The 26727-nt window shown below is 40.0% G+C and overlaps 1 protein-coding gene across 1 annotated transcript; it reads right to left on the minus strand.

Annotated features, from left to right (window-relative positions):
* Positions 1-885: 885 nt before the first annotated feature.
* On the minus strand, positions 886-25608 carry mcoln2 (mucolipin TRP cation channel 2). The gene is made up of 14 exons (XM_080735618.1): positions 25461-25608; positions 24569-24728; positions 23894-24067; positions 22566-22731; positions 22059-22137; positions 21855-21951; positions 20448-20547; positions 19825-19937; positions 18690-18839; positions 17431-17532; positions 15805-15927; positions 12869-13075; positions 11751-11884; positions 886-1706 (listed from the first exon to the last, which is right to left on the minus strand). Exons 1-14 carry the CDS (start codon positions 25502-25504, stop codon positions 1670-1672), a joined length of 1686 nt encoding a protein of 561 aa, XP_080591744.1. The 5' UTR covers positions 25505-25608; the 3' UTR covers positions 886-1669.
* Positions 25609-26727: the final 1119 nt, after the last annotated feature.

Here is a 26727-nt window from a genome sequence, read left to right on the forward strand (position 1 = left end):
GTTTGCTCTTTTCACCCTATAGAATAGGGATGCTATTGTTAAGGTGGTTATGTAAAAAAAATATAAGTTCCTATAAAAGATTTAAGAGCCCCCCCGCCTGTAGTAACTCCGAAGACCCCCTCGGGGTCCCGGACCCCCTGTTACAAATGGATAAATGGATTTGACTATAGTCAGGCTAGAAAAACATAAAAGGCGTCTAGGCCCATCTTAAAATTCAAAATGTGATCAACATGACTCATTCAGACATGTTATGAGAAACCACCACCTCCACCTCAGGCAATTATCAAACAACTGACATCACTAAATGAATCATTGTGATGTTCTTGAACCTGACGTAGGTAGGAAGGCTATAAAATCTTGTAAAGTAGCCTCATTTTCTTGGGATGCAGCAAGGCACAGCATACGCTCACCTAATAACAGTAAGAATGCACAAAAACTATAGACTATTTGTTCCTGTAATCATAATCTAAATTTCTATTTTGACATATTAGCTGCCACCACACCAATAAACCTGCCTGCTTGATTCATGTGAATCAAGACACTGATTGGCCTGCGTGCACGCACGCACGCACGCACGCACGCACGCACGCACGCACGCACGCACGCACGCACGCACGCACGCACGCACACACACACACACACAAAGTGTAAAAAGTTAACCAGAGAAAGTTCTCTGGTGAAACTCCTGTGTCCCAGCTTGTCAGCTTAGCCCTACACGCTTTGAGATGTCATTATGATGAAGTGCATCCATGATCATCATAACCCATTTGTCATGCCCTGGTGCCAAGTGCCATCCACTGCCAGATCCTTCCCAGAGACGGATATGCATGTTTTACTTTATGGAATACATACAGTAGGCTTATTAAAGACAGCAGGCCTACTGAAACAATATTGACTATGTAACATTGACTATGTAATGACCATGTAATGATGGCCTGCTATCAGACAATTGACTCAAATGTCAATATTAGAAGTTCAACTCAAATGACAGGTTCTCTTTAATGTATGCAAAATAGAAAATCTGCAAAGCTTTTATAAAATAACTTATATTTCATTTTAGGATCTTGCATAGTTGTGCATGGCAATTGCTTTGTATTTAACACTCAATTGAGAAACATTACATTCACATGAAGTAAATCAGAATCTCACTTTATGGCCACTTAAAGCGTAATTTATACTCCTTGGCGATGGCATCGCTCGTCAAAAATGACTGATTTTCAAGCTTGAAAATCTGTTATTTTCAACAAGCGATGCAGAAAAGCGAGTACAAATTAGCCTCAACTCAACTCTCCATGTGCATGCCTGGAAATAGGCTCAGTAAACTTAACACGATCCCTGAAATCCATTAGATCATTTAAAACCTGGCGTCAATTGGAACCTTCTCGTCTTGTTCTGAGTCCCGGCTGCTTTTTTGCAGCAGCTTTGTTAAGATGGAGAAGCAAAACATCTCTCATAGTCATTTCATGATGAACTATGCATTCCCACACAGAGAGCACAGAACAACAAACTCTTCCCAGGGACCATTAATAACATCTAAAATCCAGTATTTTTCCCGTTGAGAGCTTTGATCTTCTTCCTCTTCGGAATTGTGGAGTCCTAAATGTGTGAATCCCTGTTCTCAGAATCCCACGCTCCTGGCCATCACCTCTGGCCCGTCTTCTGGCTTCTGTCAGCTGATGAGAATCATGTCGTCACTTTCCGGAACTCTGATAACGTAATTCAAGAACATTTTATGTAGTTACAGCACTTGAATAAATAATACATAGAAAACATTTATGCATTTCTCCATAAAGTTGCCTGAGCTTATATAGTGTTTCTCAGTAACACTCTGCTTCACATTTCCACAGTTACAACCCTACCTACTTAGTTGACCGGTGCCCCCAAGCCAAGGGGTCTATACTTGGTCCCGCCCCTTTCTCCCTCTACACCAAATACCAAAATACCAGATCTGCAAATGACATGTTGTGAGCTTGTAGATCTGCCATTTTTGGCAAAGACATTTGGTGTTGGGAGCTTTCAGATCTGCTATTTTTTGCTGAATGTTTGCCCCCAGAATAGGGATGCTAGGGTTAAAAGTTACCCCTAGAATCTGCCCAGAACAACCACAGTTTCTACCATTTCCCTGGGCAATGCTGATCCAGCATTAAAGATGTTGTTTAAAAAGGCACATAATTGGCAGCAAACCAATCTGGGACTCGAACCAACATCATTCAAGTCACATGCTTACTTATAGACTTGCCCAACCCACAGGTTTGACACGAGTGTTGCGTAAAAAGGGCTGAGAGAAACAGATATGAGGAGTTGGAAAAGGTCCGGAGTTCTGCATGGTGGCTGTGTGTACGCCATAGAATAATTCCCAGCAGCAAGTACTTTGAAAATGATAGCCTTGTCACAGCCTTCTTGCACACGTTCTTGTTTTTTTGGGCTGTTTGCTTTCGAATGGAACCGTAAGTGTATGTGCCTGGTTTACATTAAAGATATGACTGAGGTTGTTAGTCATTGAAAGCTGTCAGACCATGCATTCTTTTTTCCTCTCTCTCTCTTTTCTTTTGCAATAACTTGCTTCATACTCATATCTGCCATCACCTTTTAAAATTTGCCATAACCACATTTTGAGCTGTTGGGGGTGGATTCATTCTTAACTACAACTCTAAACTATGGTAAACCCAAGTTTTATACTCTCCGTTCCACAAATCACTGTAGCCGTTTAGGGATGTGAATGTAAGCCACGATGAGCGGATCTGTTTTCAAACAGGATGTAGGATGTCTGAGGTTCATTCAAATCACTCTCTGGGAGCCAAACCTAACCAACTTTCTCAAATGAGCTCTAACATATACATTAGACATATTCCTAAACAACAAGGCCCTACACTATATTTACATGTTGCCTTCAAGTACAGTGTAAAAGCACAGTTTGACAATACTTCTTCTTTGCCTCTGTCAAGTCCAATATACAATATTTCACAAACTGGAACAACTACTGTACATCTTTAAAGTGATGTGAGTTGTATAAGCTGGGTATTATATCTGCTGCCATTTTAACATTTCATTCCAATGCTATTTTTATCCATAAACCTTATGTACATATTGTACACTGCTCATTTTGACACATCTGACCCGTTTTTCTGTTTCTTTCTTTGTCTTATTTCTTTCCTAAAAGTGGTTCATCGTTTAGCTTATTTCTGATATCGGCGATGCTTTCTCTATACTGATATTAATGATTTACTGTAGGCCTATCCATTTTTGTAGGACTAGAACTTCCATCAAGGGGAATACACAGTAACATGAATATAGCCTTAACATTTTCCCAAATTACAGTGCATACCAGGACTAGTTTTTTATTGGCTTTGTTTGCATATTTTCAAGTTCTACATAGTTTTTGGAGACCTCTTTCAATGCAATGAAAATGAACGGTTACTAGTTCCTCGATCACAGAAGCAGCACAGAAGCAACAGATAAAGGTGATCAAAAATGTAGTGCTCCACTGAGCACAGGTCTCCACCAGGCCAGGCGTCCTGGTGGTGCTATAATAGGCCAATGTAAAAAGGGTGGCATGTGTTCTTCGCCAATCTTAGACCTTTCATGGCAGTCGGACGCTGCATGCATGATTTGAGGCATTGTGTTCCAAAAACGTGTTTTGCTAAAGTCTACCTGCTGGTGGGGCTATAACAGGCCAATGTGAAAAGGGTAGCATTTGTTCCTTGCGTATTGGGAATATGTGTGGCAAATTTCACGGTAATCGCAAGCTGCGTTGATGATTTGAGGCATTTTTTCAAAAACTGAGCAATCTTGAAAACTTTGGAAGCCAATATTAGCCAATTAGGATGGAATATGAAATATCAGACGGATCGGACTTGATCACATCTATACTATAATTTTGCGAATGTCTGAATGAGTGAGTGAGTGTCTGTCTGTCTGTCTGTCTGTCTGTCTGTCTGTCTGTCTGAAACAGCGTTTCTCCTCAGTGGCTGGAGCAATTGATCTGAAATCGCATCACCATTAGCTTATGAACACACCTAACATAACTGTGAAGCCCGTTTGTCACTTTCACAAATCATATACTGTATATTAGCATTTTTATGGTGTATCTACTATCTATTCTGCATCTAGCATGAGGCACATCTATTCTGCATCTAGCATGAGGCAACATGTTTAACCAGCTCTCTCTGTGTGTGTGTGTGTGTGTGTGTGTGTGTGTGTGTGTGTGTGTGTGTGTGTGTGTGTGTGTGTGTGTGTGTGTGTGTGTGTGCAGGCAGGCGGGTGGGCGGGCGGGCGGGCTGGGGGGGGGGGGGGGGGGGGGGGGGGGGGGGATGGGGGAATAGCCATTAAACGAAACGGGTATTTCTTACATTGATGCTCCTACATATTATCATGCAAGCACCAGTTAAAGTTACTTTCCATCCCTCATATACTGTATGCATGCAGTGCACATCCCATAACCCACACACTGCACATCATTTTGGAGCTCATATCTTTGAACGGGTAAGGGCTAGTGACTATAATAGAGATACTGTGTACTGATTTGCATGATTGTTGGAGAAAATCTGATGGAGTAATAGCAAAGAATGTGTTTCACATAAGTTGTCCTCCTGGTGGCGCTATAAAAGGCAAATGTGAAAAATGCAGGGCAAAGGTTTATCCTTAGCCTCTAGGGAGTGTGCATACAACATTTTCCACTTATCGGTGGAGTTAAAGGTAAAAACACAAATTGCCCTGTTATAGCGCCACCATGAGGCTGATTTGAGAAATTTGAAGTGGCATTTCTTCCTCGGCCTGGTGGGAACACGCGTGGGCAATTTCACCAAGATTGCACGCTGTGTTGACGGGACACAATTTGCTAATAGAGCATAACAAAATTGTTTAACCACTTGAACTGTGTTTTATACTTAGAAATTAGACGATCTATCTACATGCTGAAAACGTGTCGCAATGCGACACATTTTGCAATGCACAAAGTAAAGTATTAAACCCAACAGCATGGTGAGGCCTCTGTGAAACCTAACCTTAACTCGTTTTTAACAAGATAAGTGAAAGCACTACAATGGAAGGAGACCACAGTAGGAAATAGCTAATCGCGTGTAGATGAAATTTCATCCAACAACACATTAACATGTTGACTTAAAATGCTGATTACATTTGTATGTGCTCAGTAAGTGAAATACTTCCCGAAAATGTAATGTGACCAGGACAAAACATTGACAAATTACTGCATTTGCTAAATCTGTGAAACTCGAAGACTGCGATTCTAAAGCGAAGAAGTCACTTTATCGTGAAAAAGCTACAAGTCATTTCAAGTTAATCTCCTGGACAGAGGAAAATCAAATTGAGATGTTTGCTTTACACAGTTATTACATAATGGCCCTGTAACTGAGAACACATTTTCCGAAACACTTTCACAGCCAAGAAGGAAAAGTGGTCTAGCAGGAACCTATTTGGCTTCAGATTGGAAGCAGAACAGTGATCATCTGATCAAGGCCTCTGATCACACAAGAAAGACCACAGATTTAAAGCCGTGAATTCGAAACTAACCAAGAAAGGTCTTACAACTCCATTGAACCACTAACAATATCCTTAAGATCCTTAACCACTTCAGCATTATTTTATACTTCGGAGCGGATCTACAAGCTCAACAGTGCAACCAGAACCGCAACTATTGCCAATTGACTTGCTCCAAGTTTATGAATGGTCTATTAAATTTGGGCTCAGAAGACTGGATTTCTTCTTTCTTTTTTCTTTTTTTTGTCATAAGACGGCCACAAACTTCCATGTCATTAAAATGGGGGCATAAAAGAATGTGGCCATTAGAAAAAGGGGGCATTAGATCTTTTTTCTTCCAGCATGCATCTGCCTTGACAGCACAGTAAACCCCTCAGATGGTAAAGGCAATATCTGGTTAAACAGTGGTGCAAAAAAAATAAAAAATAAAATAAAATAAAAAGATTATTTTTGTTATAGAGTACCGAAGTCCTGATGTCATTCGTTCATCCCCTGGGTCACAGAAGTTTTTCTATACAGACAATAACATTGGGTCATCTTAAAATCGTCTCATATAAGCATTGTGGTCCAAAAAATAAACAAACGGTCTCAGCGATATTGTCTGGGAGGTGGCTCTGTATTGTTTAAGTCACTCATATTTGAGTGACTGACTGACTTCTGGCAAAAAATGTACTTATTGGGCGGCAGTAACATTAGCGCTTTCTCGCCATCAGTTGATTTTTCATATACGGGATCTTTTTTTCTTTTTTTTTGGGGAACACATTTCTTATCTATTTTATTTTTGGGGGCTTTTATGCCTTTATTGATAGGACAGTAGTCTGAAAAGACACGGGGAGAGAGATGGGGAATGACATGCAGCAAAGGTCGACAGGATCGGGACTCGAACCCTGCGCCTAGACCACTAGGCCAGCGGGCACCCCGGAACACAGTTCTTATTTGGTGTGATGAAAAAAAAAAGTCTATAGGAATTCAGAATGGGGGGAAAAACACGGCTCAGGTAGGATGTGTAAATTATGTGAGACTTTGGTGCTCTATTACTTTTACTACATGCTTGGTATTGAGAATTACATGTAATCCTGGCCCAGATCAGAGCTCACGTCTTGTGGCTCAGATACAGGACATTATGCATAAACTATATTGTACTGCTAAAGGTTTTCTGCTGTCTCACTCAAATAAACATATATGAAGTTCAGAGAATTGTTCTTTACTGTAGGTCAATCTATTTCAGAAAGGAAAGATTGTTGTCTTTTTGAGATAAAAGGATCTAATGGCTAAATTAGACAAATATACCGTACATTCAGCTCCTGAAGCAATAGGAAAAACTACAATGCTTGTAAATTAAAGGAGTAGTTCACCCCCAAAACATTTTTTTTTCTATTGATCTTAGGAATGTGACAAAAACTAAAAAATATTATTACACTCAAGTCTCCAAGACATGAGTAATCAATAGAAAAAGTCATTTTGAGGTGAACTTCTCAAACAACAAACTAATTTGTCTGAGATAAATATGGTGAAAGTGCATCTATCATCATTCAATATTCTTACCCCTGTACGTCTGAATGTAAAGCTGACACAAGAGAGTGACAGTGAACTTCATGACACCATTAATAAGCGGGGCAGATAAATGCATTTTTGCACCAAAATACTTCACAAGTGGAAAGAAACCTAAAACTTTTCACAAGTACTCCTTAGGGATTGTTCCTATGATAAAACACGTTAGACACTGAAAAATCAAAATGGCTGCCATGTTTCCAAGATGGCTGCCTCTGAACAGTACGCCAGCCAGTTAATGTCCGATTTTCATAATACTAGAGTTGTTTTGTAGGTTTTAAAACATCCTGAGTTCATTTATTACACTTTTAAAGCAGCCAGAATAACCTTTCTGACTTTTGGTTGGTGTCTTTCCTCACCTGGGACCCCCCAAACAGACCCCTGAGCCTATCTCAGTAATAGCTTTGCTAAATTAGATCATAACTGAAGCATTAAAGTTGTTGTAACTGGGCTCTGAAAGCAAAAAATGAGTAGTAGCAAATACCCAGGGGTCTTCCACAGGGGGTCCGGGACCCCTAGGGGATCCTCAGAGTTACTACAGGGGGCCTGCCGAATCTTGATGTACATTTGAAACTGTTTTTATCAGTATTCTCAGTATTATTTATAACATTTTTGTGTTAGAGAGACAGGTTCACAGTGTTACTGCAGGGATTGCAAGAATTAAGGTATTGCAACTTCTCACAGTCTAACATGTCCATTTATTGCACTGCACTTACACTGACAACACAACACACACACACACACACACACACACACCTCTTTGTTATCCTCACCCCAAAACCTGCACCCTATCCTCTTAAAGAGCTCACGTCAATTATACCCAAAGACATTCACTACTATACATGTCCTCCCTAATAGTGTTGAGTTTCCACTGCAGGGAGGAGAGTGCAAGGCAGGTTATTGTTTGAGCAGCTGCATCGTCCCTTGTAACCTGCTTTGCAAACATTTGATGAGCTTTGCCTTTGCAGCAGGGAGGGCAAGAAACCTGACTGGAACATACCCTCCACTCTCTGAATTCCATCTATTTTTTCAATTGATGGAGGCAGGGCAATTTCATAATACGATACCTTCATCAAGGGACATGATTTTGAGGAGTGCAAACACATGAAGAGGCTGATACCCCAATTCCTTATCAAGTCCTTGCCTCCGGTACAAAAAAAGGAAATTGATATATTCGAGTGAGTTCAAAAATAGTAATCCCTAGTTACTAATCCATAGTTATTGGATTTTAAAAAGGTCAAGGGTTCCTTTGCGTACATAGTTTTTCAGGTGCTGACTGGGGAAGAACATTTGTTGGAATCACCAAAAAGACATGGGTCAATGCCTACTTGATGATGATGATGACCAAGCCATTAACCGCTTCAAGGACCTTGGCAAGGTCATTGGCCATTCCTCCTGAGCTTATAAATGGTGAGCTTCCCATCAACATTGCAGTCGGAACATTTTGCATGCCATGTTTACATTTCAAAAGGTCCAACAACCCTGGGATTACTCAGATGGGAACTATTTCTGTCAAAGAACTTGGAGGGTGAGATACCACCTCCAACTCGTGCTGCACTGCTACCACATTACCCCCGTGCCAACTCCGTCACAATGCAGGATAAATCATACCTGACAAATTGCCCTGTGCTTCCACCAATCGAAGAAAATAGATGGAATTCAGAGAGTGGAGGGTATATTTCAGGTTTCAGGTTTCTTGCTCTCCCTGCTCCAAATGCAGTACTTGAGCTCATCAAATGTGTCTGCAAAGCAGGTTGTAAGGGACGGTGCAGCTGCTCAAATAACCTGCCTTTCACTCTATGCTATGGTGGAGACTGTGTCAACACTATTAGGTTGGACATTGAAGATGATGATGATGAAGACGAATATATCCTGCATGTCTGAAATTACTGTATTGCAGTGAATCTCTTTGGGCGTAATTGACCATGGGCTCTATAAGAGGATAAGTTGAGGGTTTTGGGGTGACAATAACAAAGAGGTGTGTGTGTGTGTGTGTGTGTGTGTGTGTGTGTGTGTGTGTGTGTGTGTGTGTGTGTGTGTGTGTGTGTGTGTGTGTGTGTGTGTGTGTGTGTGTGTTGTCAGTGTGGGTGCAGTGCAATAAATGGAAATGTTGTTCTCCACCCAAAGTGAAAAGTTGCAATACCTTCATTATTGCAATCCCTGCAGTAACAGCTGTCAACCATAACTGTTTAACACAAAAATATTATAAATAATACAGAGAATACTAATAAACCATCAAAGTACAATAAATAAAACCAGGATACATAAAAACATTCGAAGTTTCAAATGTAAAAAAAAAAAAAAGAATCTCATCGAGATTTGGCAGGCCCCCTGTAGTAGCTCTGAGGACCCCCCCCCCCCCCAGAGGTCCCGGACCCCCCGTGGAAGACCTCTGTTATTTGCTACTAGTCATTTTTTATTTCAGAGCATATTTCAGATCTAATTTAACATTGTTCTGGAGCAGGAGCAGAGCGATAACTGAAATAGGCTCAGGGGTCTGTCTGGGGGGTCCCAGGTGAGGAAAGACCCCAACCAAAAGTCAGAAAGGTTATTCTGGCTGCTTTAAAAGTGTAATAAATGAACTCAGGATGTTTTAAAACGTACAAAACAACTCTAATATTATGAAAATTCGATATTAACTGGCTGGCGTACTGTAAAACATATCCGAAAAGGCCGCCATCTTTAAAACTGGCGGCCATTTTGAAAATTGAGTGTCTAATGTGATTTTTCTAAAGAATGACCCAAGAGGTACACTCTGTCAAATTTTGGTGCTTCTTTCCAGAACTGAAGTATTGTTCTCCTTAACTGCCCCGCTATAAAGACCACTGGGACCTACAGTACGTTGCAAACATTTCCCTTGACTCCCCAATGCACTAAGTGTTTTCTAGCTCATTTGACCAAGTCTCAATCCCGGTCATGGCCAGTTTATGTGGGAGCCTGCAAAGACAGAGGGACCAAACAAGAGAGAGGCAAGCGGGGAGAGGGAGGCAGAGAGGGTAGGTTACGCTCTTCCCAGCGCACAGCCTCAGCCTCTCTGTAATCAGCCCATCACTGGGTGTGCCTGCATAGCTGCCACCGCTAATTTCATTGCTCTCAGACCACATAGGGCCTGGCCAAACCACGGCGCGGAGGAAACTCCACTGTACTGTGATCTGCTGCCCACTGATGAAACAGATTGACTCATAGAAAAAGAATGAGCAGAGGGGGTCGCGTAGTGAAACACAGCGCACGCGTGTAATGTATGTGTATGTCTGCGGAGGAAGGAGGGAGGCGTGTTAAACGATCAGTTGTCAATTAAGCAAAGTGAGTTTGACACTGTGAAAAAATATTTATGTGTGATGTGTAAATACCACTGTGATGTGTAAATACTACTCTTGTATGTGGTGATGTTGTTGGACAGGAAAACACATTCATAATAATAATAATAATAATGAACATATCAGTAGCAGTGATACTAGCTTGTACTCACTTTAAATCAGTAGCCAGTAGATGAGATTTTATGAAGGAAAACGTTCCACACCTTGATAACAAGGCTACAGTAAGGAATTTACTCACGGTGTAGCAGCCTCTTGCACAACTATGTGAAAGGTGAGTAACTGAAATGATGGCTAGCATCAAGGCTGTGCGTGTTGGGTGTTTTGCCATCAATGTATATACTGTAACCCTTAGTAAACAGCTCAATGGTTATAGAAATGTATCTCTATCACTAACATTACTACAGTGCAACTTTACATTACTGTTGCACAAATACAGTAACCTAAAGATCAGAGAAGCAGGTTGTGACTTGAAAGCTTGTTGTTTGGATCCCCAGACCAACTGGGATAGTCTGTGCCCTTGAGCAAGGCTTTTTATACCCATCTCCTGCAGCAAAACAGCTCACTTTCCATACACAGAGCAGTGGTCCTCAACCTTTTCAGGCCGTGACCCCCAAAATAATCATGTTTTAACTGGGGACCCCCCACCCTGCACAAGCACTTGGAATTGTAAGAGTTGGCAGTACATTTGGTTTGACTCGACCTATTCCATTGTGAAAATAGCAGATCTACATGCTCACAACGCCTCGCGTTTGCGAGGCGTTGTGAGCATGTAGATCTGCTATTTTCACAATTTCAGCCTTTAATATTAGACAATTTGACCAATGTTTGACCAGAGGTACTAAAAAGGTCTTTAAAGTCCTTAAATTGTCACTTTAAATATGTGAGATACCCTCTATACACTTCAACTGTATGTTGGTCTGTTGACTGTTGAGTGAGAAAACAATGTTAACATATAGCTAAATATCTGGGGACCCCCCCAAAATAATTTAGGGACACCTCTGGGGGTCCCGACCCACAGGTTGAGAACCAATGACATAGAGGACTGTACACCTGGACAGCTCCCAGGTGTAACCGTGTTTAACTCTGAATGTAAAAGAATAGAATACAAATTATAAAATAAGTCTGCACAACACACAGCTGCTGCTCCGAAAGTTTAATGTGCAAACAAGCTCACAGCTTTCGGAGCGGCAGCTGTTGTGTGGACTTATTCTTTTACATTCAGAGTAAAACACTTTTTTTTTTGTCCTCACCAGTGACTATAAGAATGTGCCTAAACATTCCTGTTGACATAACTCGGGTCCAAATACACAAATGCCTAAATATATTTTTTTACATAAACTTTTAAAAATGTAGCGTTATCATAAGATTCCTGTAACAGCACCATACCGTCTGCAACAACAGAATGTTGAGTATCCCACATTGATGTCTGTCTGGCTGCCCTCCTCCGCAGCAGGAAGATCTTTCTGCTCTAAAAGGAACTTCTGCAGGTCTGTCATTGGGAATCCATTCATCTGGTAATTCTGTCGGCAAAGTCAAGGTGGAAAACAAACAACAACATTTAAAAGCATAATGAAATAAAATTAACTGGGCAAAACCAAGTGTCAAACCCCTAATTCTGAGATGGATAATGGAGATGAGTCTAGACTCGTTCTCTTAATGAGAGTTAAAAGATAGGAGGATACTCACTGGCGCCAATTGACCACTTGTCTTAAACACTATATACTTAGTTGACCGGAGTCCCTCAGGGCTCTATACTAACTAAATCTGCAAGTATTTCCCTCTACACCAAATCTCTTCGCCAAAAATAATGCATCTACAAGCTCACAACACATTGTGAGGTTGTAGCTGTCTGCTAATTTTGCTTTATATTCAACCCTGAATAGGGAGGCTAGGTTCAAGTGGTTACGGTAATTCCAAAGGCCCAGAACTGACTGCAGCTGAAAACAAATGTTTTACAGATTCTACTGTATCAGGGCTTCACTGTGATACAGTATATTGTCACAGAGACTAGACATTTAAGCATCTCCCCTGGAGACACCTTGATATGTTGAAGTTTAAATTGTGGTTATTTATTACTGAAAACACTGTTATATTCCCACATCTGTCCCACAGCTTCCCTAAAGTGGCTTGCTAACATTGTTTTTCTTACATGTCGTGATGCGACGTGTTGTGAGCTTAAAGATATATTTTTTGTAGACCACCATTGTACAAAAAAGTATAATACAGGGTTAAGTGTTTAATCAGACTAATCGATTTAATCGATTATAAAACATCTATTAGAATTAGTTCATGTCGATTCATTGATGAATAAGACAAATATATATATAAAAAAAATCCTGTTCTATATTATTTTGTTAGAAGTCGGTTACTGGTTCTAAATATCGGTTTATATATATCTTCGGTCAATTGCCCAGCCCTAGGTTGTGCCTTCCCCAACATCATTGAGAACAATAATCGGCTGGTGCCTCTGCCGACTACGGACACTCAAACTCACATACAAGTACCTTGATGGTCTCGTAAGCGTCAGTGATGATTGCGATGAAGAGCGACAGCACCATGTAGATGAAGAGGGAGATGAAGGAGTAGAGGTAGACACGACTGAAGACCCACACCAACGTGTTCTTGTCCTTCAGCTGGGCGAAGGTGGTGAACATGTCGTCACCATTCACCAGAGAAAACAGGCACTCGGCCACGCGGCTCAGGCCCTCAAACTGGGTGAGTGGATGGATGGAATAATGGAAGAGAAAAGAGGAGAGAGGTGGAGAGAGAGGCAAAGAAAGACAGATGGAGATGATAAGAAAGAAAGAAAAAGGACAAATGAAAAAGAGAGGGGAGGGAGAGAAAAAAGTAACATTAACATTTTGACTGGGCCTTTTGAGGCCCAGTCTTTCAGCTTTCAGGAAGTACAGTAAACACAAATACACAGGGAAGACAAATCTGTATATTATAACCCCACCCGGTTGCCGATTAGAATAATGTAAACTTCATAGCTACATATAAAGCAGATAAAGTACAAAACGATGACACCCCCTCTTTAAAAAATTGGATTGCATGTCTTTTTAAGCAGATTTTTCCGGGTAACACACATGTCTATATTGGGTATTATTCTTCCTATAGTAGTATAGTGAAGAGAAAGTGTGTGTGTGTGGGTATATTATAAAAAAGGTGTGGAACACGAATGTGCAAATGTGCAAAAACTTCCAATAGACGGACAGAAATACAGAGGAGGGGGAAACAAGCGAGAGAGGGAGAACCCAAACTCAGATCGTGACACTGATAAGATCTAAACACAACATCCCGCTCAGACGGCATGGAGGACGTGTGGGATGGCAATCCCTGGAACATCCTCTGTTTATCCCCTTCAATAAACACATACACACACACACACACACGCACACACACAGAGCAAGCTGGAAACATTCCCTTTCGAAGAGCTCACTTTACAAGGGACTCCCCCCCATTCACCACAAAATAATTGTGTCGTGACCACCACAGGACAGACTGTAGTGTTATAGACTAGGAATTGAAATTGGATAGTTTGTACTACTTGATGCAGCGTGTGGCCAGGCTCGGGGCCCTGGCAATTTAAATTATGTCAGCTCAGCATGTACTGTACGTTGATAATTCAATTTGGATTTATTCAATTCATTCAACGTTTTTCCTTGAGGTAATTTACATACAGTATTTTATTATGATACTATTTAGGACAAATTATCCAATTGTAGAATTCTGAAGCAAGCTCACTTACAGAATGTTTTCTGAGAAAGTAAGCTTCCCTTAATCCTCATGTGCAGCTGTGCATAATGTTTACGTGTCTAAAGTATTTACAAATGCAATATGTGGTTAAGACGCAATCAATGTTTGCACTTGTCATCATAACTTTCAAATGAATTATTTCCAATACATAATGCACACATGGTTCTTGCATAAACTGTTATCAGAGAAAATTATGTTTGAAGCAGAGGTGTGCGCACGACTCCAACTCGTTTCAACAATACTAAGCTTCTTACCAGAGAAAATTAGTCACTGATGTGTTTGGATAATCCTTTTAAATGTTATCTTAAGACAATCAACAAACTCCAGTTGGCCACAGCAGTCATATCTGGCTAAAATCTGTTTTCATGACCAGCACAGCCTTGTTTGGACTTCCACTTACATTCTGGACTTCCGTAAATAATTCATCTTAACAAGCAAAGACAGATAAAACACCAACATACTGGCCTCCTGATATTTAGCTTTTTAGTGATTCAGGGAGGATGGCCAGCCTGTTCAACATGCACAAACACTGCCCCATGGTGGCTAAAGATTGAAATGTGGACAAACTATGACAATGCAGCCAAGAGTAGAATCACTGGAGAATTCCAACAAATGCTTGTTGGTAAGATTTGAAAGGCCCTGGGCTGACAAAGGCTCTCATATGAGGGACAAGGTGATATATAATACAATGTATTGTATTTGCAAAAGCCAGAACGGGTCACATACACAGTACTTGACACTTCTGCCTGATCCATAGAAATACATGTACAGTATAGGCTAGACATTTACCTTCATAGCAACGCTATGTACAGTAGTGAATCCACAGGGGGCCTCTGCTGCACCATTTTTTGACATGAAGATGCTTTGATTATGGTTTTCATAGCAATAAGTGTCATCAGGTCAGTAAGTTGTTGATTGTGATGAACACAAGTTGGACTCTAACGACCCATCTATAATTTTATAGCCATGATCTGACTCAAGGTTCAAGGTTTTCTTAATCATTGTGTGTACAGTAAGACACTTAAGACTCTTTGCTCAAATCATTTTCAAATCCTTCTGCATAACAGTCTGTGATTCGGAGGCAATGAAAATTCATTGAAAACTCCCATATTTTAAAGCAGATGTCTGCCCCCCACCCACTTCCGTTTCGCACTTGCTGTCATGTAAATAAATCCTTCTATAAATCAAATTATTCAACGCCTATCTAGTTTGCTTTCATAGATAACATATATTTTCATGAACAATTACAAACAGAAAACTTCCATTCGTGGCTTTCAGGAGGCATAGTTACAGACTATGTAGCCTTCATAGATTGTGGAAGGGTTGTCTGGCTAGACACTAGAGAGGCTACATGTACAATTGTACATAACATTTATTTTGTCCTGTTAATCATTGTAGTAGCATACTCTTGTACTCTTTATGTTGCTTAAAAATCTGAGCAATAAAACATATTTGACCGCTGCATTTCTTTCGCTCTCAATGACATCAGCTAAACCAGTGGTTCTCAAAGTGGGGCCCGGGGGTTATATGGGGTCCCCAGCTAAATTAATTAATATAGTGTCAAAGATCTGTAACCACTTCAACCCAATATACAGCTATCTAAAAATAGTGGATCTACAAGCTCTCAATGCACCACAATGCGATACGTTGTGAGATTAGAATGTACAGTACTAGTACAAGTTACCTTCTCATGGTATGGTCCCAGGACGATCCAGCCACAGAAGGTGTAACCCAAGTAGATCATACCAGCACAGCAGCAGAAGCGCAGCACCTTAGGAAAGGCTGCTTTCATGGTCAGGAGCAGAACCTAGAGAGGCACAGGGTTACAAGGATGAAAGGACCCTGAAGTTTCATTGAAGTTAAGCCAGTTCCAATTCCACTTGAAAGATGCCCTACACTACAGTACATGGTACCTGTTGCTACAGTAACAGCCACTGTTGTCCTGGGACCCCCAGGGCCTCTTGATGGGGTTCTAGTGGGTCCATAGTTAAATTATTCATAGTTAGACCACATACCAAATGTACACTTATGAGTCTTTAACACTGAAGGCCCCATTAGTACCGTATTTACTTCTTTCCCTTTTTTTTTTTTTACTATTTTGAAAAACATTTTTAAATAGTTCAAATAGCTCACAACGTGTCGATGTAGATCGGCTATTTGTTTGTATGGGTTTAGCATGGACAAAAATAGGGCCCAGAGTGTACAAAATGTAAACAAATTGACCCATAAAGGCCTATTTGGTTTGGAGGCTTTGGAGTGTTTTGCAGGGTAGATCATAGATTTTAAAATAATTATCAATTGGGGCTCCATGGCCTAGTGTTAAAGTAGCTATAACAGGCTAAATAGGAAATCAGTTATACAAGCATCCAACGCAGTAAAATATTGTTAATTGAACACCTGTAAGGGTCCATTTCAGAATCAGAATCAACTTAATTATCATAGCACAGGTTTATAGGTGTAAATTAGTGGGTGAATGTTTTTGTGCAAGACTAAAGCCCTTTGCACACAGGCGCGTTTAACCGCACGGATAAAACGGACAATATAATTTTTTTTAAAAGAAAACAATGATTCTCTATGACCTCATGCACACCGGCTCCGAATAGCCGTGCGACGAGTGGCTGCCGCCGTGCGTTTTTTTCTCAATCGAACCCAGTTCGATTCGTGCGTCTTGTCGCATGCGGTAAAAAACTCATCACTCCTTTTATGACTCCTTTTTGGATCCGCAGCGCCGATTCCGCACAGCCTTGCACACCAAATCCAATGCGTTTTATTCATGCCGCAAACTAAAAAAACGCAACTGTCCTGTGTGCAAAGGGCTTAAGTTCCATAGTTTTTTGTTCTTTTCAGAAAGAGAAAAGAAAAGGGGAAAAGGGAGAATCTAAGATATCTAAACTATATCTGGGTTAAATGAACACAGATCTTTGTTGTGAAGAAAGGAGCTTTTTATCATTCATAATCTATCACTGTACAGTCTCTGTTTACATTTTCTATTTCTAATCAGTCTTCAAACAGTAGTTACAGTATGTCAATACCAGGCTACAGATGTTGATTTGTAGGAGGAGAGCACCAGTGTACACGGCTTATACAGAGTGTATCTATCTATCTATCTATCTATCTATCTATCTATCTAGTGTAGGTTACGGTACATGTACAATAGAAAAGAAAGAAATGGACCCTAGATCCTACCCTCCAATCGACCCCTTCCAAATCATCACCTCTGTCTATCTGAGTAGCCTAATAAAAATATTGATTATACTGCAATGAACTTTCCCCATTTCCTTATGTCAACAGAAAAGGTAAATGGACTTACATTGTACTTTTCAAAGTAACCCAGGTACCTGATGACCCCGACCCACACCATCAATGTAGAGGTACCCAGGAAGATGCTACACACGTCATAGCTGGTTAGACTCTGTATGAGAGGACAGAGGGGAATAGAATGGTCTTAATGGCCAAAATGGATATTTACTTTTAGCATCAGTATCTCAGATTAAAAACAGGCAATGAAACAACTATCCAATCAAAAGAAAACATAAAAGACACAAGTTCCTTCACAACCAAGTTCATTCAAGTTCACAATTATTATTTTTTTTAAAAGTGCAAGCTCTGCTGGGAAATTAGTAACATTCAAAGAGTTCAAGTTCTCCCACACAAAGTGGGAGAACATTCACACAGAGACCTCAGAGACGGAGTTTGTGCTTCATTCTCTGTGTTGTATTACTTAGGGTCAGTCCTTGATTAAAGCAAAAAATACCCTTTGTTTCAACATTTTGTGTAAGAATATTTAAGTAGATTTAGACTGACCACTCAACTTGATACTCTCTGAACTTTATCTTGATGCTGTAATCTCAGCTCATCCAACAAACAATGGTGATATAAGCTACAAATAAAAATGTAACCTCATATGAGAGTTCAGTGACAAAATGAATGTCTCAATGGGCAATAAATGACAACTAAAATAATGATTTGATTGATTATTATGAATAATTGCCAAAAAGATTGCAAAATCTGCACCTCTAATCACCACCTTGAGCATACAGACTGACAATGGCTTCCTTCATAGACTACTAACACAGGGGAGAGTGCATACATGAAGAGAGTTCATTTCCGTTTCAGTCAAATTGACAGTAAATGCTTAACACAGGGGTTATAAAGCGTGGTCAGAGAAGTCACACTCAGGTTAAAGTAAACAGTTCCCTTTTTTTCCTTTCGTACACAATGTCTCCATTCAGCCCACTTGCTCCAAAGTCTACCAGCTGCTGACGGGCTGTTTTATGACAATCCTTTTTATTACCCATTCGCATGCATTGTCAGAAGCTAATAATGAAGAAGGAGAGAGCCAAGAAGTTTGTTACTATTTTTGACAGCATGTGGAACACATTTGGGCCAAAATGTTTATTCTTAAAAGAAAATTATCAGCCAATTGAAAACCCATGGATGAAGCAAAAGACCACAAAATGATTTGCCTTCTAGTGAGCTATAAACAATTTCATCTAAACACCTCTTTATCAACTAAGAAGGTTGAATACGGTCAAAGGAGTGATTGATACAGTCTACTCTAGACATTACCTTTGCTTGTATTTCCATTTTCAAGATGGATCCCACTATGGCCAGGATGTCACTGAGAATGATCAGCAGGTACCAGCAATTTAAGAACTCCCTCTGGTCATCTTCACACACTTTACGATTGTAGTTCTCATTGAGGAATCTGGAGAATCTCTGCAATTAATTCATATATATCCATTTATGACATTGATACAATAAGTAAATGAGTAAATGTTATGTAAGCTAGATAAGCAAACCGTTATCTACTTGGCACACGGCTAAGTACATGTAGGAATGTGTAGTAACCGCTTGATGAATTTGAGGCATATCTGTTGCTGATAACACGCAATATGATATACTTTAATAGTGTGAACTCAAGCTACCTCTGGTTACTGTAACTCTGATAGGATAGGTGGGAGAGAGACAGGGATGACATGCATGAAAAGCCTCGGGTCAGAATCGAAACCCAGGCCAACTGTGCGATGGACAATACATATACAGTAGCCTTATTTGTGTGGTGTATGTAATGTTCAGAATCAGAACCAGTGCAGAGCCACATCAAATATAAACAGTTCACTCACACCAGCATTGCTTTTATGAAACATCTTGTTGATAGAAAAATAGTTTGTTCATAGAACCAATTTTTCACCCAGTGCCAACTGCCTAGACTGTAATCCTGGATGCTCTAATCCTGGGCGCTACTCTCCCTCTGCTAACCTGGGGAGAGCCACGAACAAAAAAGAGACCCCAAAAACATGCATTGACTGGCCTCCAAGTAGCATGATAATGGTTACGAAATCTGTGTGTGTATGAGCCAGTCTCCCTCACACATCTCTAGAACCGAAGACCAGAGGGAGTGCTGTGCCAAGTGGAAAATTGGTCGTATCAGCCATTCAGAAAATCCACATTTCTGTGTATCTTGTGTGCAAAGACTTGAGCTTGTATATCTGCTATTTTTCAATAGTTAAAGTACCCAGGGCCCAGAATTTGGTGCGACACCCCTGTCAAAGCCTGAAAGGTTTGGAAACCTTTGCTACTGTATATGCAAATATCAGCCTTGTATCGGTTGGGCTTTAGAAAGTACCTGGCAAAATAATATGGCACATTTGTATGAATGATGCTTATTCCATACAGACAGGTAAAATAGTACACTACCCACCTGGAGTAATCTGACAGCCAGGACAATGGAGCGTGTGCAGAGGATGGCTGAAGTAAGGCACACCAGAATGATGAAACCATCAAACACCAGGAGGTAGTGCGTGTTCTTCTGGGCTGCGACAGAGTTGGGTGAGAGGTTTTTCTTTCTTCTTTTTTATCTCTTATATAACTTAACTCTCCCCCCCATTTACTGATAACCATATGCTGGTGAGACAACGCCTCAATAACAGTGTGCTGCTGTGTCTCAGCTCTGTTTCAGCTCACTTGTCATTTTGTTTGGATTGCAAGAACCACACAGTTATTATGGGTCAATAGTATTTGCAAATTATTTCTCGCAGAAGACAACACAAGCACTAGCAGTATTCAAAAAGAAAATAATGAAATATCAGTTACACACTTATTTATTTATTTTTAAGATATTTGTGTGGGATTTTTTTCTGCCTTTAATTGATAATTGTACAGTGTAGTAGATGGACAGATGAAGGAGGGACATGCAGTAAAGAGCATCGGGAACGGGACTCGAACCCGCGATGCACTGTCAGGCTTCTTATGAGCATAGGGGGCTGGACCGCCAGGCTGTGGTCCGAGCCTTCTTCTTATTTATTATTATTATTAATCACTTACCTGTCCCTGATATCTTCCAGTCTCTGCATGCACTGCTTATGGAGTCTATGTCAAGGAAGATCTTCACCATTCCACTGTGACACCGATTGTCAAATGTTATCTATAGATATAAAGGGAAAGATATATTAAGTTGACTGCACAAAGGAAGTAATGTAACTTCTACCATGTGTAAATATGTAGATCATTTGTTATCTACATATTCCCCTCGCCCTCCCTTCTTCCTTTTCTTCCCTTTCTCTTATGGAAATGACAAAACCGATGGAGTTTTGCACAAAAATGAATTTCACCCACTGTTTTACACCTGTAAACCTGTAATGTGACAATAAAGCTGTCACTCGTCAATTTTGATTCGGATTATTCCTGGTTATGAAAAATATTCCTTAAATTAACTCATTTCCTGCTATCCCCGTCGAAACCGGAGATTTCCCGTTGTACCACTCTGCGATGCCCGAGGAGCCCGAAGATTTAATTAGCTTTAATCATTATGAAACGATTAAAAGTATGGTCGCTGATTATAGCCGATTCTGGCTCTTTAGGCCCGCCTCCTAACTGTATCCGGTCATATTTCTGGTTTGGACCGGATCTAGGTTTCCATATCCGGTCTGAGGTCCAATCGCAGCTCCGTTCCCATAGGTTTTCAGTGTAAACAAGGAAGCAGCCTGCACGGTAATATCATCGTCTTTTTTCACGCGTTTTTTCCCGATTAGGGAGTCTTACTGGTTTATTTGGTAGCTGTTTGATTCCACTACCCGCCTGGCATATGATCTGCGCACATATCGTCTGCTATGTGCGCGAACGTGTCCACGTGTTACCATAGCGCACAGCTGGCTGTTTCCAATGTTTTCTTATGTAACACTGGCGGATACAGCAGGGATACAGCCTGGCAACGGATCTATTCCAATGGATTTTTTTTTATTCGAAAGCTGTCATCGAGTCTACCCGTCTACTACATGAGTCGCGCACAGATCGTGCACTATGCGTGCAGCCGTGCACGTGCCCACGTTAAAAGGTAAGGAAAATTTGGCAGGAAAACAGTTCAGCCTATGTTTAAAATAGCAGCAAATGAGTTAATATAATGTACATTTACAGTAGTGTACAAAATATCAAGACCACAAAATAAAAACATCAATATTCATTTGACTCCTAATGTAAATGGAATCATTTGCCTACTTTCTTTTACTCTTTTGTAGGGTTAAATGAACACTGACGGTTTTACTGTGTATGTATGTACCACTACCTAGTATATATTTTTTTGTACAAATCAAGGTGTCTTCGATCTCAAAGTCTCAATAAAGGATCATAACTTTGACCAGGATGTCTCTTGGTTGGTCTATTTCATGGAATAAGCAGCTGTTCCTACTATTTTGTAGACCACACAATGTGTGACATTAAAATGTTGAACCATACCGTGACGTAGAAGGAGTAGCAGTCCGGTAACTCTCTCGAACGCACAGTCTGTAAGTTAATTCCTTTCAGTTGAAATGTTATTTGGAGATCCACAAGCCTGAATAATGAGGAAGTAATATGTCAGTGAATAATGACAGAACTAATATTAAGAGAGAGTAAACATAAAAGGTTTTACCATGTACAGCTGTACGGTGTGTACTGTACCTGTAAAAGTCCAGGTTAAAAAACGATGAATTCTGGGTTCTCCATTGGTTTACAGTCTTTGGATTGAACGACATACAAGCTGTGAGGAAGAAATCAATTAGTCTGGATCAGGGTTGTCCAAACCTTTCCCATTTTTTTTCTAAATATGAAAATACTGTAGGGCCGTCTGTACATCTTGTCACACTGTACCTTTGGATCATAACAAAGTCACATACAAATGCATCACATTACAACACGATTCAACTACAGTGCGATATTGATAGCCTTTTGTTGGCAGCGTAACCAAATGTAAACTCTCTGTGCTGTGAACAAAACATGCATGCACTGTATTGCTATATTATTATTATACGGTAGTATATATTATATACTATATATATATATATAAAACGCTAGATAAATGCATTAATATAATGTTTATACTAAAAATGCCAACAAAGGGTCCTGCAATGTTAATGCAACTATGAATAGCATACAAAATTAAATAGAAACACTAATATTTTCCCTCACCCTTCTCTAGCTCGGCGTCAATGTCATAGGTTTCATCAGAAGGTTCTAAGGTGCCTCTCTTGTAGAATTGTTTACAGATGACGAGAGGAAGCAAGCTCCCCTGAGTCCCCTCCTCATCCTCAGCATAGCTGATAGGGCCAACAGTCAGATTACCCAGCTGGCTGTACTGTAAGCAATGGAATACACAGGTAAAAACACACCATTCACGGATGACTTGTTATAAAGACGGACAAATCTGTTATCATGACGTCTCTCTCACGCACGCACGCACACGCACACACACACACACACACACACACACACACACACACACAGTATTAATATTTTGGGCATAGCTTTCCTGTATGTCTCTACAGTTAACCTACAATCTGGGATTTATTTGAACGAATAAATGATATTTTAACCAATCTGAATGGTAGAGTATGTGTAACAGTTATTTGAAGCAGACGGGACACCAGCTTGTTGTACACTAGATGTGCTGCAATCTTATTGCATTTTAGACATTGTCGCAATTATCTATCGTGAGATGGAGACAATGGATGTTACACTAATGAATTGTACAGAAGATTTGAAATAAAAATTTTGCTGTGTACCTACAATACAGACAGTTATGCAATGACTGCAAGCACAACACATTCAAAGCTCAAAATAATAATGCTATCAGGTGAGGAGAATGAACTGATTAGACTGGGGTCATTATGAAACATAATGATAACAGAAACTAACAAGACAGGATGGAAATAGCGGAAACAAAAAGAAAGAAAGAAAAGCCAGAAAGCGCCGATTCCCGTTAGGATGAGGGGTAGATGTTTAGTTTCCCATACTGAAAGAGGAAGAAAGGTAAGCGTGTGTGTGTGTGTGTGTGTGTGTGTGTGTGTGTGTGTGTGTGTGTGTGTGTGTGTGTGTGTGTGTGTGTGTGTGTGTGTGTGTGTGTGTGTGTGCGCGCGTGTGCGTGTGCGTGTGTATGTGTGTAATGTATGTTAGTGGATCTCAACCTGTGGGTTCACATGATTTTGGGGAATCCCCAGATGACTGAAGTGACAATTTAAGGACTTTTAAGACCTTTTTAATACCTTAATAAATAAAAAATACATAAATGAAAAGACCATTACTGCATCAAAGGTAATCAACAAACTATTAAAACTGGTCAAACATTGACCAATGGCCAAAAAACAACAATAGCCGATCTACAAGCTCCCGACGCCTTGCTTTGCGGAGTTCAAATATGATCATTCTTTTTGGGGGGGGAGGGTCACGCGGCCTGTAGAGGTTGAGAACCACTGGTATATGTTGCGATGCTGGGGGTACGTCTCATGGTGTACACTTGCCTGGTCCATGACATGAAAGAGGCTGTCGTAGACGTGTTGCTGGCTGTAAACAGACACACTGTAGTCATCCTCATCCACTCCACTGTAGTCCTTCAGAAAGAGGTTCTTGAGGGCCATGGTGTTCTCTTCCTTGTATGACACCACCAGCTGGTTGTTGAGGCCAAACAGGATGAGCTAGAGTTGAAAGAAATATATATATTTAGATCAGGTGATGATGATAGAGCATTAAAGATTCGCTTATTTTAATTATACTGTATCAGGCCATTAATTCTTTAGATGTGGAACGTTGAAGTTAATGTCAATATCAAGTTATCCGTGTCCTCTTTTAAATCACTTTTAAAAACACATCTGTATGTTAAAGTGTTTTTCCTAAGCATATGCGCTTAGGTCAGCTCTCATTTGTTTTAGTTGACTACACCTGTTTTAAATGTTTTTATGTTTTATTTTTATTTTATCTCTCCTTGCTGCCGTTTTTAACATGTCTGTAAAACACTTTGTAATTATGTTTGGAAAAGCTCTATAGCCTACAAATACATTTTTTTTCATTTATATGGTGTCGGACCTATAGTTTTAGAGCTGCAATTGGAGTGAAATAATGTGTTATAGGCTGCTGAAACATAATTGAAAACATGCATTTTGTTTTCGAATACAAATTAAAGATGCAGTCTTGCTTACTTGTGTCGTGATCATGACGATTTTCAGAATTTGCACTCCCAGCTTCCAGGGTTTTTGTCCTCGGGCCCTGTACTTCTCACAGGGACTCATGAAGTAGTACCTCAGGTCATCTCTCAGGGTAGCCTCCTTCATTAGGCTTATGTCTTGAGTCATTGTAGAGCTAAAACCAAAGGTTAAACACCCAATAAAACATAATATAGACACAATAACAGAATACACACGTAATGCAGGAGCCTAGACACAGATAAGGAAGAACAACTTGTTCCCAATCCAAGTTGCCCCAAACTGGTGCTCTAAACACTTCTTGACTTCAATATAATGCTGTACTGTAGGCCTACAACTTTTTTTTTCTTTTAGAAGACATGCTGTTCTATGAATTACAGCACAGACAGACATCACATTCAGTACCAAGATGAGAGAAGTGAAACCATAATGGTCCGTTTATTAGAATGTATTTCAACACCAGATGTGTTTCCTGCGCAGTAGTCCTACAATAAATTAGCCTTTGACAAGTAGTCCATGTGCCGAGTATACACACACTGACTGCATTCATGTAACCGCCTACAAGTCCAAGGTTAGAGCGTTGAACTCAAAATATTTGCTCAAGTCGTAACCAACTCTCACTGTAGCATATCCTTAGGCGCCTATGTCTCAATAAACATGCTCTATATCTTGTTATCTACAACTTTTAACTTCAACGAAAGAAATGTTATAAGCGTGATAAAAGCCGAGCTGTCAGCCAGTCATAGAAGCACGACATTTAAATACAACTTGGCTTAAATAGCAAGTTCTAAAGGCTGTCATCTGTATCAAAAAATGATTAGTCAATTTATCAGCGCAGTCAAGTCAACCTTGGTCCTTCACACGAAAAAAATAATGGGAAATGTCTTACCTAATTGAGTCGCTCCTGTCTAGGTATCGAACCAGCAATTCCATTGTATTATGACGAGGTAATAAGTTTCATACGACTAATTAGAAGAGGTGTCGGCTGACAACCAGTTACAGTTTACAGTGGTACTCAGCCGCAGCTGGTGCGTCAGGTCCACGCCACGGACTGTGTGACCACGCAACGTTTCAATGGGCCAATCAGGAAATTACTTTCATGCGGTGCAAGTGAAGCTCAAAATAGTGGGTTGGTTCTCTGAAGCAGGAGTCAAACAGATGTTTATGCCCCATGCAGGTAGTCTTCTACTTTTGGCCTACTTTAACCATATGAACCATGGAGTCCCTATATTTTAATTTAAAAAATATGTTGTCTTAATTCATAATAATAATAATAACTATAATAATAATTAATAATATATACCCCCCCCCAAAGAAAAGAAAAAAAAAAGAAAAAAAAGAAAAAAGCTCACTATTTACATTTAGTGAGCTTAACTTATGGTAAGTGTATGTTAATCATTGATAGAGTGTTTGTTCTGTAAAGCCAGGGCCCTAGTCTCTCCAGATCTTTAGTAAAAAGAAAAAAGAAAAAAAGTATTTTCAGTTATGAAATTCATCCAATCAGTAGAGAGAACTCATACATTACAATTATCTGAAATTTGTAATCTGAAAATGTATTGGAGAGATGGGGAGACAGACCACTATTACAGTTACAAACACTCTATGTCCATTTTATTATGCAACTCTACTTCATTACATTTACAGTATCTGAGATTTGACCTACAAAAACATAAACTAAACTGCATAACAGTAGCCTATAGACTAGCAGTTCAGATGCACCTTCAACAGTAGTAAAATGCAAATAATTACACATGAATGAATCCGTAGGCCTTATTGCAAAAAATGATCTCTATTATGTTTTATCAATTTCATCAATATGAACAAATACTGCTTAATAATGATTGCAGGCTATTAACCGCATGATGAACCTTAGCATATTTGGGGCAAACATTCAGTGAAGATGGCAGCTCTACAAGCTACACCTCTCAATGCAAGGCATAGTGAGCTTGTAGATCTGCTATTTTCAGTCAGGAGATTTAGAGCTAAAAGGAGTGGACTAATTAGACCCCTGGGGGGACCCGTCAAGCATATAAGGTTGTTATTAAGTAATATTAATGTATGACTTATTAATGGAATATTTTCAGTCTTTTATTGTTTATACCTTTAAGAATCAGGATATATCTTCCACCCATACTCTTACATCTAACCCTATACAT

This window comes from Nannobrachium achirus (assembly GCF_963921795.1).
Source record: "Nannobrachium achirus genome assembly, chromosome: 1".
NCBI classification, from domain to species: domain Eukaryota; kingdom Metazoa; phylum Chordata; class Actinopteri; order Myctophiformes; family Myctophidae; genus Nannobrachium; species Nannobrachium achirus.

Excerpts from the sequence above, each read along its gene's own strand:
- mcoln2 (XM_080735618.1), bottom strand. The coding sequence starts at position 25,504 with ATGGAATTGCTGGTTCGATACCTAGACAGGAGCGACTCAATTAG. Across the intron at positions 21,952-22,058 it reads TTTAACCTGGACTTTTACAG|GCTTGTGGATCTCCAAATAA; the intron begins GTACAGTACACA and ends CTCATTATTCAG. Across the intron at positions 20,548-21,854 it reads GCTACTCCTTCTACGTCACG|ATAACATTTGACAATCGGTG; the intron begins GTATGGTTCAAC and ends TTATATCTATAG.